The sequence below is a fragment of the Chanodichthys erythropterus genome, chromosome 21 (assembly GCF_024489055.1).
Source record: "Chanodichthys erythropterus isolate Z2021 chromosome 21, ASM2448905v1, whole genome shotgun sequence".
In the NCBI taxonomy this organism is placed as follows: Eukaryota; Metazoa; Chordata; class Actinopteri; order Cypriniformes; family Xenocyprididae; genus Chanodichthys; species Chanodichthys erythropterus.
Genome location: NC_090241.1, coordinates 12,966,563 through 12,981,418, shown reverse-complemented (window position 1 = coordinate 12,981,418; position 14,856 = coordinate 12,966,563). Strand labels below are relative to the sequence as shown.

At 35.4% G+C, this 14,856-nt stretch overlaps 1 protein-coding gene across 3 annotated transcripts; it reads left to right on the top strand.

The window, feature by feature from the left end:
• On the top strand, window positions 1–14,507 carry c21h22orf23 (chromosome 21 C22orf23 homolog). Of its 3 annotated transcripts, XM_067374794.1 has the most exons (7): window positions 6,536–6,935; window positions 7,012–7,089; window positions 7,210–7,272; window positions 7,359–7,529; window positions 11,926–12,054; window positions 13,928–14,028; window positions 14,338–14,507. In XM_067374794.1, exons 2-7 carry the CDS (start codon window positions 7,014–7,016, stop codon window positions 14,428–14,430), a joined length of 633 nt encoding a protein of 210 aa, XP_067230895.1. In that variant the 5' UTR covers window positions 6,536–6,935; window positions 7,012–7,013; the 3' UTR covers window positions 14,431–14,507. The 3 variants fall into 3 exon arrangements, with proteins under 3 accessions (XP_067230896.1, XP_067230895.1, XP_067230894.1); XM_067374793.1 differs by having other exon boundaries at window positions 13,928–14,417; XM_067374795.1 differs by lacking the exons at window positions 6,536–6,935; window positions 7,012–7,089 and adding an exon at window positions 1–192 and having other exon boundaries at window positions 13,928–14,417.
• Window positions 14,508–14,856: the final 349 nt, after the last annotated feature.

Here is a 14,856-nt window from a genome sequence, read left to right as displayed (position 1 = left end):
GAAAGGCTGAATTGCTGTTTATATGTTTTGTATCGAGGACAAGATAAGAATTTAACAACAGCCCGGTAGTGCCAGACGTGTGCATCAATGGTGCATAATGGCTGCAAAATTAGGGTTGGAACTAAACACTGCAGGACACAGTGGCCCTCCAGGACCAGCTGAAGAGCCCTGGGGTGTGTTCCAGAAAGCAAGGTTAACATACCACCTTATAAACTTTGAACTATTCTGTCGGTTGCAAAAATGTGGCCGGTAGTAAGTTCAGTCCACCCAGAGTATGGTGAACACACCATGGAAATGGACACCAAGAAGAGGCGTGCCATATTTCTTTCTTCATTTGTTTAATTGTGATTTACATTCTTATTGCATATCGCCACCTACACTGTAAAAATGATCCTGGAGGAACCTTTTGGGGTTCTTCACTTTGCCACACTAGGAGAACCCTCTGTACAACCTCTAGGAACCCTTTCAAAAGGGACAGTTCTCTGAAGAGCCACCCTCTTATATGAAACATTGTGTGGAACTGCTTTTTGTGACTCCAGGAACCAAATTTCTATTTTATTTAATTGTATTTATTTATATATTATTGGTATACAGTTACCATTAATTATTATATTATCTAATCTATTTTAATAAACAAATAGAAAAATTGAACAAATTACAAAATAAGAATTGTTTATTGCATTTTATACATACATTTTAATACTGTACGCTTACATTTTTTTTTTTTATTATTATTTGCTTTGGTACTATTTTCACAAGGTGTACATTTTCAAAACTCTTAGTACAAAACTCCAGACTGATCAAGCTTCTAACACAGCTAGTCATTCTTTCAAAACCTGATCTCAGGCTTTCATTCTGGTCGTACATATTTTCATTCTACATAATCATTGTTTCAAAACACTAGATCGTTGTGATATGTAAAGAGAACATTTGGTTTAATCACAGGAACACAACAGTATGTTCTTTCAGTTTAGTACTTTTAACATTCAGTTAATTCAATAGCAAACAATGCAAGATACATGTTTCAAATCACCTTTGTTGCTGAAATGATTACAGTTACACAGGATACAGATGCCACATTAGAACATGCACTTACATTACCTAAATTACATAATTGACATAAAATTCATAATGTTTGTAATAATATATTTTCAGTGTGTTATCAAAAGGTGTGAAGTATGACACAGTCATGAGGTTTTGTGTAGAACAGAGTCTGCTGGCAATACAGTAAATGTTCTAACTGTACCATATTATTGAATTTATACTGTAGTTGATCTTTACAGATGAAGGGTGAGTTATAATAATGAGGCAGTCTCTATACAATGGTAATGCCTCTAATCATTCTGATGTTATACAGTCAGTCACTCTATCCCGCTCTGTTCACAAATTTCAACACCCCCATAACTATATATTATATCCCCTTTTACATTTTATAAAAATATAATTTTGTATGATTTATAAGCTGTTTTCCTCATGGGGACCAAAAAAAAAAAAAAAAAAGTCATGGTAAACCCTGCATTGTAAACCAAATGTCCAAACCAAAAGGATGGTAATACCAGTAATTTTTAAACCTTGTGGGGACATTTGGTTCACAACGCAGGGTTTACCATGACCCCACACACTCACTTTGAAAATTGTGGTCATCATCTAAGATAAATTGCTTATAATGTAAAAAGAATTCCTTACATTTGGATATCCATATCGGAAAATGCAAACAGTTTCTATAGAAACTATGCCTATTCAATATCTTTAGAAATCTATAGGTGTACCAAATAATCCATTGATTAATAATTAAGTCCAGTTCGATTAAATAATAGACAAATGTATTAAACTGAACGAGAAGAGATGCAAATCCAAAGTTTGACAGTAATAGCATTATGAAAGGCAGTTACTGTGAATGAAACATTTAAATAGATGAAACACTTTCTTTGTGTAGTGAAAAGGATACTTTGTGATTTTGTGCATTGTACTAACACAAATGAAAATATGCTGAAACGTTTGAAAAAAGTGCACTTTTGATGATCTGTTGTAATATTACTAAGAGTTTTGAAAATTTACCAGTTGCTTGTGAAAATTACACCAAAGCAATAATAATAATAAAAAAAAACTGTAAATGCACTTGAAAAAAAGCTAGTAATAAGATAAATAACAATGAATACAGAATAACAATGAGTATAATACGCAATGAATAGGCTATACAAGAAAATGCATGTACTCAAATATGTTCCATGTAATAAATTAAAAAAACGGCGTTAACATCTTGACTACACTTATTAAAAGTGCATCATCTACTATTTTTTTATTTTTTATTTATTTTTTTTTTTTTTTTGTGTGTACTTGAGTTTAAAACATGTAACGGTTCAATTCACTTGTTAAGTCTGATGTAGCCTAACTGTTTCTGGGTGCCAAAAGCAAACAAAAAAAACAGTGCTAATATACACTCACAATGTGCTGTATACCAAACTCTCATGGTCAGTTATTCAGCTTTTTTAAATCATTAAAATATTGAAGTCTGGTATGCCGTGATACTTACAAAAAAAGTAGTGTACACTTTGACTTTTGAAAAGCTTAGCTTTAATGTATGATATGAATCAATAGCGCTCATAAACGGCGGTTGAGTAAGTTAGCCTATTTTCACTAGAAACAAGTAGAGGCTTCAACCCAGAAATATATTCCTTATGTCCAGATGTGTAACGAAGTAGAACTACTTCACTACTGTACTTAAGTACTAAAAGGCGATATCTGTTCTTTACTAGTGTATTATTTTTTTCTCCTACTTCCACTTTTACTTCAGTACATATTTTCGATGAGTTTAAATACTTTTACTCCGATATATTTTTATGTGCTGCATCGTTACTCGTTACAATTATAAAAATGTTACAAATCATTCCATTCCAAACCCACATTACCACTGACGGTGGATGGCAGGTTTGATGAAGGTGGCACATCATTGAGCGAATCTCCCGTTCTGCCTTTTGATCAGCTAAAAAGATGGACGAACCAAAAACACCACCTTCCACCTGCTTCCACCCCTTCAGTAGCCTAAGTTAAGCCCTTTTGCTAACTAGCGACATGCTGCGGTGTTCACTCAACGTAAACTAGCTGGCTATCATAAAGGCTGTCACGCATCGCGATGAATGGTATTTTTGACCCATCACTAATGTCAACTTTCTCTTATTTTATGACAGCCTACTGTTGCCAAAAATAAATCGTAAAGCATGTCTCCTTTGGTGCTGCTTAACACCACGCCCGTTTTTATAGTGTAGTAGTGTTTTATAGGTTAATGGGAGTATAGATTTACACTGACATAACTAATGCAGTTTTCCTGCATTGAAATGTTTTTTCAGCCTTATTTGTTCGGTGAGTGATGTAATGACTGCTGCGCGAACGAGCAGCGAGAGAGAGAGAGAGAGAGAGAGAGAGAGAGAGAGAGAGAGTCCCGGCCGCGCGCGCGCATTCACCGTCTTAAAACAACACGAGCGCTGTCTTGCTTTAAAATTGCTCTTTATTTATTTACATATTTAATGTGCACTGTGAAGTAACATATACAAACAATGAACAGCTGTATTTTTATTAACTAAGATTAACAAAGATTAATAAATACAATATATTGATCATGGTTAGTTCATTCATGTTGGTTATTAGTCTAAAACATTAACTAATGTAATGTTAACAAATCAAACCGTATTATAAAGTGTTACAAACAAATCATTTACTCAGAACACCTCTTGAAATGAGAATATAAGTGTGCTTACCCCATTTTTAGTAAGAGTGGTTAGTAAGATTTAATCTTAATGAACTACAGTATTTTCAGGTTATTTATATGACAGTGTAGAAAAATTACCTAAAAAAAAAACCCTACTTATACTTTTACTTTCAGTACTTGAGTAGTACATTTTAAAATAAACTACTTGCAATACTGTTGAATACTTTAGTACTTCTACTTAAGTGTGGTGCTTAAAGAGCACTTCAACTTCTACTCAAGTCACTTTATTGATAGAGCACTTGTACTTTTACTCGAGTCTCTAGTACTTTATACATCTCTGCTTATGTCAAGACAAGTGGATAATGTTTTCCCCAATAACAGAGTTTTTACAGGTGAATTCCAGTCATTTCAATAGGAATTCACAAAAAAAATCACTATGGGTCCAAGCTGGTCACTCAAAATTCACTGCATTGACCAACAGAAAGCTGCTTTAAGCTGTGTTTGAGCTGTGCTTCATACAGTGCATCGTGACTCGCTACATCAATGACAATGGACCTTTTTGCCCCATAATTTCACTGAAAACAAATTATAGTGGAATCAATATAAATAAAATATTCACAAGGGACATTTGAGGTAAATAATGAGTCAGAAATGTGAAAAGGTGCAGCAGCTTCATCTTCTGCCAGGCTTCTTTTTTCCCTCTTTTCTGTTAGGTGGTCCTCTTGCCACAATGATTTTCAGGACTACAAGAGGTTTTCATTCCTGTTCCAACTTTCTGCATACTATGCCAAGATCCCTGCAAAGTACAAAATTTACGGTTGGTAATGTTATTAAATAGATAGTTGTGGAAATAAAAGTATTTCCTCACCCTTGTGACATTCCAAACCTGTTTGACTTGGTGTTTGTGGAGCCCAAAAGCAGATCTCAGGCATAAGGCAACCCCAGTCACCATTCATTTTCATTGCATGAAACACAAGCAGAAAAAAATGTGTAAATCATTCACAAATCCATTTTTATGTACACTGGTCTCATTCAATTCAAGGTAACAATTTATGTAAAAATGGATGAGTATTCTGTTGCGCTTCAAAAAAAGTACCAGATTTGAGCCCACGACTGAGTTGTGTCAAGTCTCCTAAAACTGTGTAGGCTAATACATTTTTGTAATAAAAAAAGGCTAAAATTTAAGTTATAATTCATTACTAATCTTACCCTCAGACAGAGATCAAACGTCATATAGTCAAAATGGTCACAATGCAAATGTTTAAGTCATATTATTTAAATAATTAAATAAAGTAAAGTGAATTAGATTTGAGTAACGGGATATAACAGATTAAGTTTTTTTCTGTTCATCACACATTGTTATTGTATGGCTTCTCAAAACTAGAAATATACTGTGTGGATAGTTTTAAGTGAACTTTTAAGTTTAATAGCGTTCATTCCCATTATTTTGAGGAATGGAGAAAACTCGATGTAGCCTAATTAAGAGATTTGTTGAATAAAACGGGAGTTTTGGAGCGAGTCCAGAATAAACTCACAGAATAAATTGACAGCTCTAGCAATTGTAAAGGGAGCGTTCTTTGATCGCTTTCTATATATAATTTAATCACAGTTTAAATAACAGATTATTTTCATCCTAATAAGAGAAACAACGTGAAGTTGACCGTTTAGTCACTGGTTTGATTTAAAGACACATAGACAAAGAACATTACATATCCGATCGGACATTGGAATTAACACAGTTACTTACATGTTGTTGCATTACTGTCAAATCCATATCGTAAAAGTCTACTTTGCAAAGACTGCACCGAAATGTGATTGATTTACCAAAGAATCCACAGTGTAATATACAGAAAATACAGAAATAAAGTTCAACTGAGACATTCAAATTTTTGAAAATAAAAAAACATCCTTAGCATTAGGATCCTTTGAAAGGTAATGTTATTTTTAGTCCTGTATTGCTCCTCTCACTTACACGCCAGTGGGCGGGGCTAATGTTGCAAATGAAGTAGCATAGACTGTGAAGTAGCCGTTCTGGTTTTACCTATCTATGTCATAGATAGGCACATTCCAGGATCAGTCGTTCGATGGGCCTGGTGTCTATAAAAACTTTTATTGGACTAACAACGAGGTTTTCAGGATATTCTTATAGTAGGCCTACGACGACCTCTTACATATCAAAAGCTCAAGGAAAAGTTGATTTCTCAATTCATGACCCCTTTAAAGCTTCGATCTTTCTGAGACTAATTACTTTCATCACTTGAATATCGCCCCTACTGTAAATCTTATTGAAATTAGATTCACAGTATAGGTAAAGAGGGTACATTAAAAAAAGAAAATGAAAAAAAGTACACAGTCAAACAATACAATTTCACGCAGAAAAGGTCATAGAATTTTTTAAAATAGGGCCAGATCCCTGCCCCACAACTTTTATTGTTTTAACAAATTATAATTACAGTTAGGGGGTACATTAAATAAACTTCATTAACAAACATAAAACAAATACATAAATAAAGTAAACCAGATAAATTTATAAGAAAAAAAAAATAGAAATAAAAGCTAAATAATATGAAAATGTTTACAAATAGAAGCACATTTTATAGCTTTCTTATTTTTTAAACAAAGCACTATATTTAAGTATTGATTTAAAAACAAAGGCTTATTTCCTCCAAATTTAGATTTATGAATGCAAAATTTATCTAAAAGCAGCAGCAGATTAATTAAATAATATTCCTTATGATAACATTTGTTATAGGAAAAGAAACCAAATAAAACATTTTTAAAGCACAATTCAAAGCTGGGCATGATGTGAGCCTTAATAAAAGAACAGAAATCTGACCAAAAATTAACCAAATAAGGACAACTCCAAAATAAATGATATAATGTTTCAGCATGTAAACCACAAAAACTGTCTTGCTTGCTTCACGCCATTGGATGTTCGCTGGAAACGTCACACTTTGTGAACTCAACTTAGGATCGAAACTACCGGAGTGACGGAGAACGTTCATAGGGAGCCTTTTTAAACCAGTGAACCAGATCTAAATCGTTTGGATTTGTCATCCCGAAAGCAATTCTAAACACTCTAAAACACGAGTTTGTTCAGCTCTCTGTGAGACCTGTCTCTGCTTTGCTGGATTATCTCTGGTCGTATGTTTTGCGTGTGTTACCATAGGAACCGCTTTGCTGCGTTTTCGTTTGCTGCTTATTTCAAACAAAATCTTGTTTATGTGAGGTGAGTAACCATTTGACATCCAAAATACCAGCTCTATTTGTCTATGGTAGAAAGGTAAAGAGTTTTTGTTTTGCAGGAATGATGGCCAGCGGATCAAAATATAAGGAGTCCAGAGTCACTAACTACAGAACAGAGACACGACAATTAATACAATGTGTGTGTGTGTGTGTGTGTGTGTGTGTGTGTGTGTGTGTGCATGCCAACAATCATGCATATCTTGTTTATATCTGGTCTTTGGCTCCATCTATTATGGGTTTGTTTTGTTTCATTGTAGTAATGATGCAAGAGTCTCGCCTAACGGACTTTCAACAGAGACAAATCAATAATCAGCTGAAAAGTGAGTTCAGGTGACAGATTTTATAATACCCTACAACTGTCCTGACTATTTTATGCCTATTAACACTATCTTTTTTGTTTGATCAGATGGGGGCGCTCTTCCACTAACCTTTACCCCACTTGAGCAGAAAAAAGTGCAGCCAGAGCCCAGAGTCTCAAGATGGACCTCATTGATTGGTCATCAACAGAGGCGCAGTGCAGAAAGATGTAGTGCTGGAGATAATTACAAACGAGAACAGTTTCAGCCTAGTGCAACACGTGAGTGCAAAAAATTACATTTCCATATATTATATTCTTTATCACCAGTTTCATCGTCTCCACACACTAAATTAATTTTAAATTTGTTTATTTCCTAAAGGGGTGGTTGATTATGATTTCACTTTTTTAACTTTAGTTAAAATACATCAAAATGTATTTTAAAATAAAATACCAAATACCTTAATTTTAAGTATATCAAAATAAACTACAAAATACAGCAGCCACACCATGTATCAAAATAAACTACTGTATTTTTGTATTTAAAAAAAAACTAAAAAATACTTTTACAAGAGAGCATTAAATTTCTTCACAAACCTTCCATCAATTGGCCTATTTGATCGATCTGACTCAGTTGATTAAGTAAACAATGTTTGATAGCAACAGCTTTTCTTTGCCCGAGTCATGCAATAAATCTGACATATGAAACCAGTTAAAGGCACAATTATGTAGAATTTTTGGATTAAAATATCCAAAAACCACTAGAACAATTTTATATATTTTGTTGACTTGTGTACTTACATTATCCCAAATGTTTCCAAGAATGTTTAAAATCCAGAGAAATATGCAATTTTAACCAGGACATGGCCCGTGTCCATGCGTCACCTATCAATGACATCATACCCGCATTTTTTTTTTGTAGAAACCATGGAAACACCAAAGACGCATTATATTCCTCATCTGTCTAATAAAACATATTATATGTTTTATTAGACAGATGAGGAACTGTTTGGATTCATTCATCGACTGAAAACTAATCATGTTATATAGCTTCTTGTTTAAATCTTGTTTTCTTGATTTACCGCGAGTACCATGTTTTACCATGACTAATATCGATCTAGCTTACTGCAGTGTGCAACAAGTGTCTCATAGCAGCTGCCAAGCGAACACACAGAGTAGCATTATAACAACTTTCAACACACAAATGTATCTAATATGATAAACAAAACGCATTACCCCCCATACGCTAGACCAAAAAAAGCGGAAGCAGTGACTGTGGCATAATAAAAGTTCCACTGCTCTCGAGACATGTCGCGCTCATCTCTCATTAGCAATCTCTCCAGCGGTCTCGTTCAGCTCCAACATCACTCACCTTGCTCTGCTTCATTCTACAGTAATGTTAATAATCTCATCCATGAGCATGATTTCTGCCCGAGTCCTGTCCCGATTCTTTTCCACTGTCTGTAGACGTGAAAACAACACATCCCATGATTCCACAAAATCAAGGATAAGCGACTGAATTAGCAACCTCAAGCGGCAAAAATTTACATATTGTGGATTTAACAGATCAAATATTCACATGCCCCTGTGATCTCCCAGATGAAGGTTAGTTTTAAAGTAACCAACAGTTTAATTTTAACAGTTTGCGAATGACTTATAATTGTATCCTAATTTAGTTACTTGATGTTTGGTAACAAAGGGCCTACTTTGCATCAGCAACACTGACTCAATGATAAACAAGTCATTCATAAGAAGACAAATGATAGCTCCTGTATTCATAGCAACTAGTTTATAACTAATTAATCAATTGATTGTTAATCATAAATATAGGGGGCTGCTCCTCAGTATAATAGTTTTCAAGAACATTATGTAAATTGGTAAACTATTTAGCCTAGGCTACTAAAACGAACACCAAAACTTAACATCTGTTCTGAACTCAACAAGTCTGGGCAAACCACTGAGTAAGCACCAATCAGAGGTTGCATTTTTATGATGTCATCATGTAGACTTCTTACAGAGTATTTTAAAACTACAAAAATACAAAACACTAAAGTATTTTGATACAAAAAGACATGTTGGGCTGCTTTAGAGAAGAGGAAAAGTCGTTGTAGTAGTGTGTTGTTGCCATGCCGTCATTTTACGCCGGACTGCTTCACAAACAAGGCTCAATTAAACACTGGATTTGGTTAACATGACAGCACATGCTAGTCAATGATGAATTGAATCAACTCCACAGCAACTACATAAATTTATCCACTAACCATTCAGAAACATCCAGTTGCAGTAAAAGGATGGAGTCTCTCCATCAGTGTCCAACTCTGGTTTGAACAATGTAAGGCTGAACACCATTACTGTCAATTGTCATTTTGGCTCCGTAAGATTCTCCAGCTTTGTTGTTGAGCAACCGAAGTGCAAGCTGTTAAAGCTCCGCCCTCTTTTGGAAAGTGGGCGAGAAGCGTCTCGCTGCAACCAGCGATGGACATCCAAGTGTGACATCAAAAGCCAGGCCAATGCCACCCAGCAGCCGATTTATTGGTCATGTCAATCTCAGTACTGATTGCCCACACCAAACACTGATCCCTAAACCTACCCGTCACTGTAACCAATGAAATTACCTGCAGGGCGGGGTTTCTGGTGAAGTGGTTTGGGGGGAAAATCATCATTAACTTTGAGCATCAAGAAGACTTAACCCTCACACCTAATTCTTTATCATTTACTTCTTATATTCGTCTTTTTGACAGACTGCACTGAAATCCACCTAAAACCTACCCTTACGACTGAAATACATTCAAAACCTTCCCTTATGCCTAAAAAACCTTTCAATCGGAAAGCAACATACAACAAATCAGGTTTCCGGGAGCAACACGGGGATGAGGAGTTACCGTAGATATGGAATGCAGAATCCGGCAACATTCAATGCATCTGGCAACATTTAAAAGACAGCTGAAAAGGCATCTCTTTGTGAGCACTTAACCTCATCATAAGAAAAAAAATCTATGCTCTTTTAAAGGGATAGTTCACCCAAAAATGAAAATTCTGTCATCATTTACTAACCCTCAAGTTAGCTGCTTTTCCGCCGTCAGGCAGAACGGTTCTTAGAATGGTAAGTAACAGTTCCAGGTTTGTTTCCACTGGAGCCTGGTACAGCATGGCACGATTACAATCCGTTCTCAGCCCAGAATTCTCGGTACGGTTGTCTAACCATAAGTAAACCGTTGTGTTACCAAGGCAATGACTGACACTTTTATATTACATTCTAAAGAGTGGCCGTTATCAGCCCCACAGTGTAAAATGAAACCGTAACTGTACCAGCTGGTCCAGATTGGCAAAGAATGGTTACGAATGAGAACCGTTCGGCCCAATGCTGGAAAAGTGGCTGTCGTTCCAATTTATGCAGGTTTGGAACAACTTGAGGGTGAGTAAATGTTGACAATTTTCATTTTTGGATGAACTATCCCTTTAATCCCTCCCTATTCTAGCTTATGCTACTCTAAGCAATGTCTGAAACTTGTATTGTGAGCACTTAGTGTGTTTATTTGCCGCTTCATGAAAAATCACTTGCTGTATTCCTAACTTGTCGCTTTGGATAAAAGTGTATGTAAAATGAATAAATGTAAATATGTACTATGGGGAGTCATAATGTGACGTATTGGGCACGGGCGTGGCTTCTGATGTCACACATGGATGTAGGCGGAGTTGGATGTCCATACTTGCGAACCATACTTGGAGCAGGCCACACAAAAATGGCGTGTTTTTGCTTACACCCAAAAAGGGGCAAATTTGACAAGCAATAAATTGTCTGTGGGGTATTTTGAGCTGAAACTTCACAGACACATTCTGGGGACACCAGAGACTTATATTACATCTTGTAAAAGGGGCATTATAGGTCCCCTTTAATCTTCCTTCTGTTCTTTAATCTTCCTTGCTGCTGCCATTTTTGCTATTAGATTCTGAAATGCATTTCATTGCATGTATATGCAGCACTGTGCTCTACACTACTTGTGTCAACACACATTTGCATTGAACTGAATTTCACTGTCACTTATTATTTCAATTATTACAGAAATCATAACTCTTCTTAAACAACTTGATATAGAGTCCCACTTTACCAGTATGCTGGTAAAATATATTCGGTCATTCACCTTCATCAGGCTTACATAAAACAGTGAATGCAATAGATTTTAAAATAAGTGACTAAGAACAATTAAAAAAAAAAAACATTGCTAATACAAGCTTTTTTTTTAATATGCAGGATTCTTAAGCATGTCTTATGCTTATCTTAGGTGAGAGGTTCATTGATTTATTATTTGACATTTTCCTTATTATTGCTTTTCCTGTCTGTGGTTAAGAATTGAGCTCTGCCACAGCAGTTCAGTGTAACAAACTTAGGAGCCCAAAATAAATAAATTACTACATTTAGTAGTGATTTGTAACCATTTAAGGAAATTCATATGGATGTAATAGGGATCGAACTTCATGCTTTTTAATGTCACCCTTATATAATTAAGAACTATAAAGATAGTCTTTGTTTTGGTTTGTAATACAATATCCATTGTCATCATCAGTGTGAGCTATCAAGTGAACTTTAATGTCTGTATACAATACATATTTAGGCCTATATGAATTTATCCAACCTTTGCCTTTCCATCCTCCTCTGCTGATTCTTCTCTCTTTCTAGGGGATCTAGAGAAAGAGAAGAGGCGGCTACAAAATGTTCTTTCTACTGGTCAAAAGGATGCTGGGCCAACTCACTCCCAAAGAGACTTAACAGAAAGAAGAGAGCAACAGATAGACAGATTCCAAGAGGGTGAGATAGGCAGTTCCTGTTCATTAGAATTCATCTAGTCTGAGTGATCTGAATATATGAATATTTCAATGATGCTGATTGTGTATTTATTTTTTTATTTTTTTATTGTAAAAGATTATTTATTTAAATTTTATATTTCTATTTACAGTGGTGGTCAGAATTATTGGCACCCTTGGTAAATGTGATCAAAGATGACTGTAGAAATAAATCTGCATTGTTTATCTTTTTGATCTTTAATTCATAAAATTAGCAAAAGTCTAACCTATCATGGAAGTAAAAGAATTTAAAGTGGGTGGAAAGTCACATTATGAAGTAAATGTTTATCTACAAAACACGTTGGCCACAATTATTGGCACCCTTTTATTCAATAACTTTTGCAACCTCCTTTTGCCAAGAAAAAAAGCTCTCACTTTCTTCTATAATGCCTGATGAGATGAGTTTGGAGAACACCTGACAAGAGATCAGAGACCATTCCTTCATGCAGAACCTCTCCAGATCCTTCAGATTCCCAGCTCCATGTTAGTGCTTCTTCTCTTTCAGTTCACTCCACTCCTTTTCTTTAGGGTTCAGGTCGGGGGACTGGGATGGCCATGGCAGAAGCTTCATTTTGGGCTCAGTGACACATTTTTGTGTTGGTTTTGGATCATTGTCCTAATGGAAGATCCAACCATGGCCCATTGTTGGATTTCTAGCAGAAGCGGTCAGGTTTTGAATTTTTATCTGTTGGTATTTGATAGAATCCATGATACCATGTATCTGAACAAGATGTCCAGGACCTCCAGCAGAAAAATAGGCCCACAACATTAAAGATCCAGCAGTATATTTAACCGTGGGCATGGGGTACTCTTTATCCATGTGTGCACCAAACCCATCTGGTGGGTTTGCTGCCAAAAAGCTCTTTTTTTAGTTTCATCTGACCATAGAAGCTGGACCCGTTTGAAGTTCCAGTCTTGACTGACAACTGAATATGCTGGAGATTGTTTCTGGATGGGAGCAGAGGATTTTTCTTGAAACCCTCCCGAACAACTTGTGGGGATGTAGGTGCTGTTTGATCTTTTTTTTTTTTTTTTTCAGGCTTTCTGACTCAAGACTCAACTAATCGCTGCAATTCTCCAACTGTGATCCTTGGAGAGTCTTTGGCCACTCAAACGTTCCTCCTCACCATGCATTACTACGATTTAGACACTCGTCCTCTTCCAGGCAGATTTGTAACATCTTTAGTTAATTGGAACTTCTCAATTATTGCCCTGATAGTGGAAATGGGGATTTTCAGTACTTTAGCAATTTTTTTACAGCCACTTTCTATTTTGTGAAGCTCAACAATCTTTTGCTGCACATCAGAACTATATTGTTTGGTTTTACTCATTGTGAGGAATGTTTAAGGGAATTTGGCCTTTGTGTTTCCTCATGTTTATACTCCCGCAGAACAGGAAGTCTCGGCTGGACAATTTCATGTTCATTATCACCCTGGTGTGCTAAAAAAATGTAAATATGAAAGGGAATATACTTCAGAGATATTTTACTCATAAAATATTCTATTGGTGCCAATAATTGTGGCCAAAGTGTTTTGGAGAAAAACATTTATTTCATAATCTGATTTTCCCTCCACTTTCAATTCTTTTCCTTCAATGAAATGTTAGATTTTTGCTAATTTTATGAATTAAAGATCAAAAGGATAAACAATTCAGATTTATTTTTACAGTCATTTTTGATCATATTTACCAAGGGTGCCAATAATTCTGACCACCTGTATTAATCATAATTTAGAGGGAGACACTTTAATTACCTTGATAAGGTAATTAAATAAGCTCAGTATTATCAGCATCTTATGGTAACATGAAAACTATTATTAAATGTCATTTCCTACCAACAGTTCTGGATGAGATTGAGGACAGAAGGCAGTTTTTAGAGGAGATGATTGCATTGGGAAAAGGTCACCAATATCAACACCTCATCAACACAGAGATTTCCCAGGTGAAGATACAAATACATAAGCTCATAACAGCCAATACTACCATGAAACGGCACCAGCCATCATCAGTTTTTAAATGCAACTCCACCCACAGTTTTAGTCTAAAAACCTGAGAAATTAGGAAGTTATATTTAATGTTTTATGGTACCATAGTGAAATGTCCTATTTTTTAATCACATTTTTTATGTATCTTTACATTTTTGTGTGTTTGCTATTAGCCGTTTCTTAGTCTTAAACTAAAGCTACTTTGTTATAAAATGTCTGGTGGATGCAGTAAGACCTGCTGTCAATTGTATTATATTTTCTACCAGAAAATCTGTGAACTTGAAGAGATTGACAGGAAACGCAGTGAAGAACTAAGGACCCTCAATCTAAACGGAAAAGAGGAACTACAAAGCAAATAGAGGGATTGAGAAAGAGAAGGTGATAACATAGGGTAGTGTTAGACAAATATGAGCAATAAAACTTTGGAAGGTTTTGGTTTCATGAAGTCATTTTATTTTTGATGTCCACAATCCTAAAAGCACTGACTGTTTTAGAGACAACAAAAAGCCCTTGGAGTTGATCAGGTACACGCACACTCTAAACAAACAAACAATACTGAAATCTGATAAATACACAAACACTCAAATACTTGCAGATGAGACACAAACTAAAATGTCAACAAAATATTTAAAGACACTCAACAACCAATGAGAGGACATATACATAAATTAAACAGATTAAAGGCACTCCTTCAGAAATACACTCCTACTTGGGTTTACAGAGATTAAGGCCCAACACACAGCATGCGACATTCTACAGTAAAAAAATTTAAAATGAACTAAAAC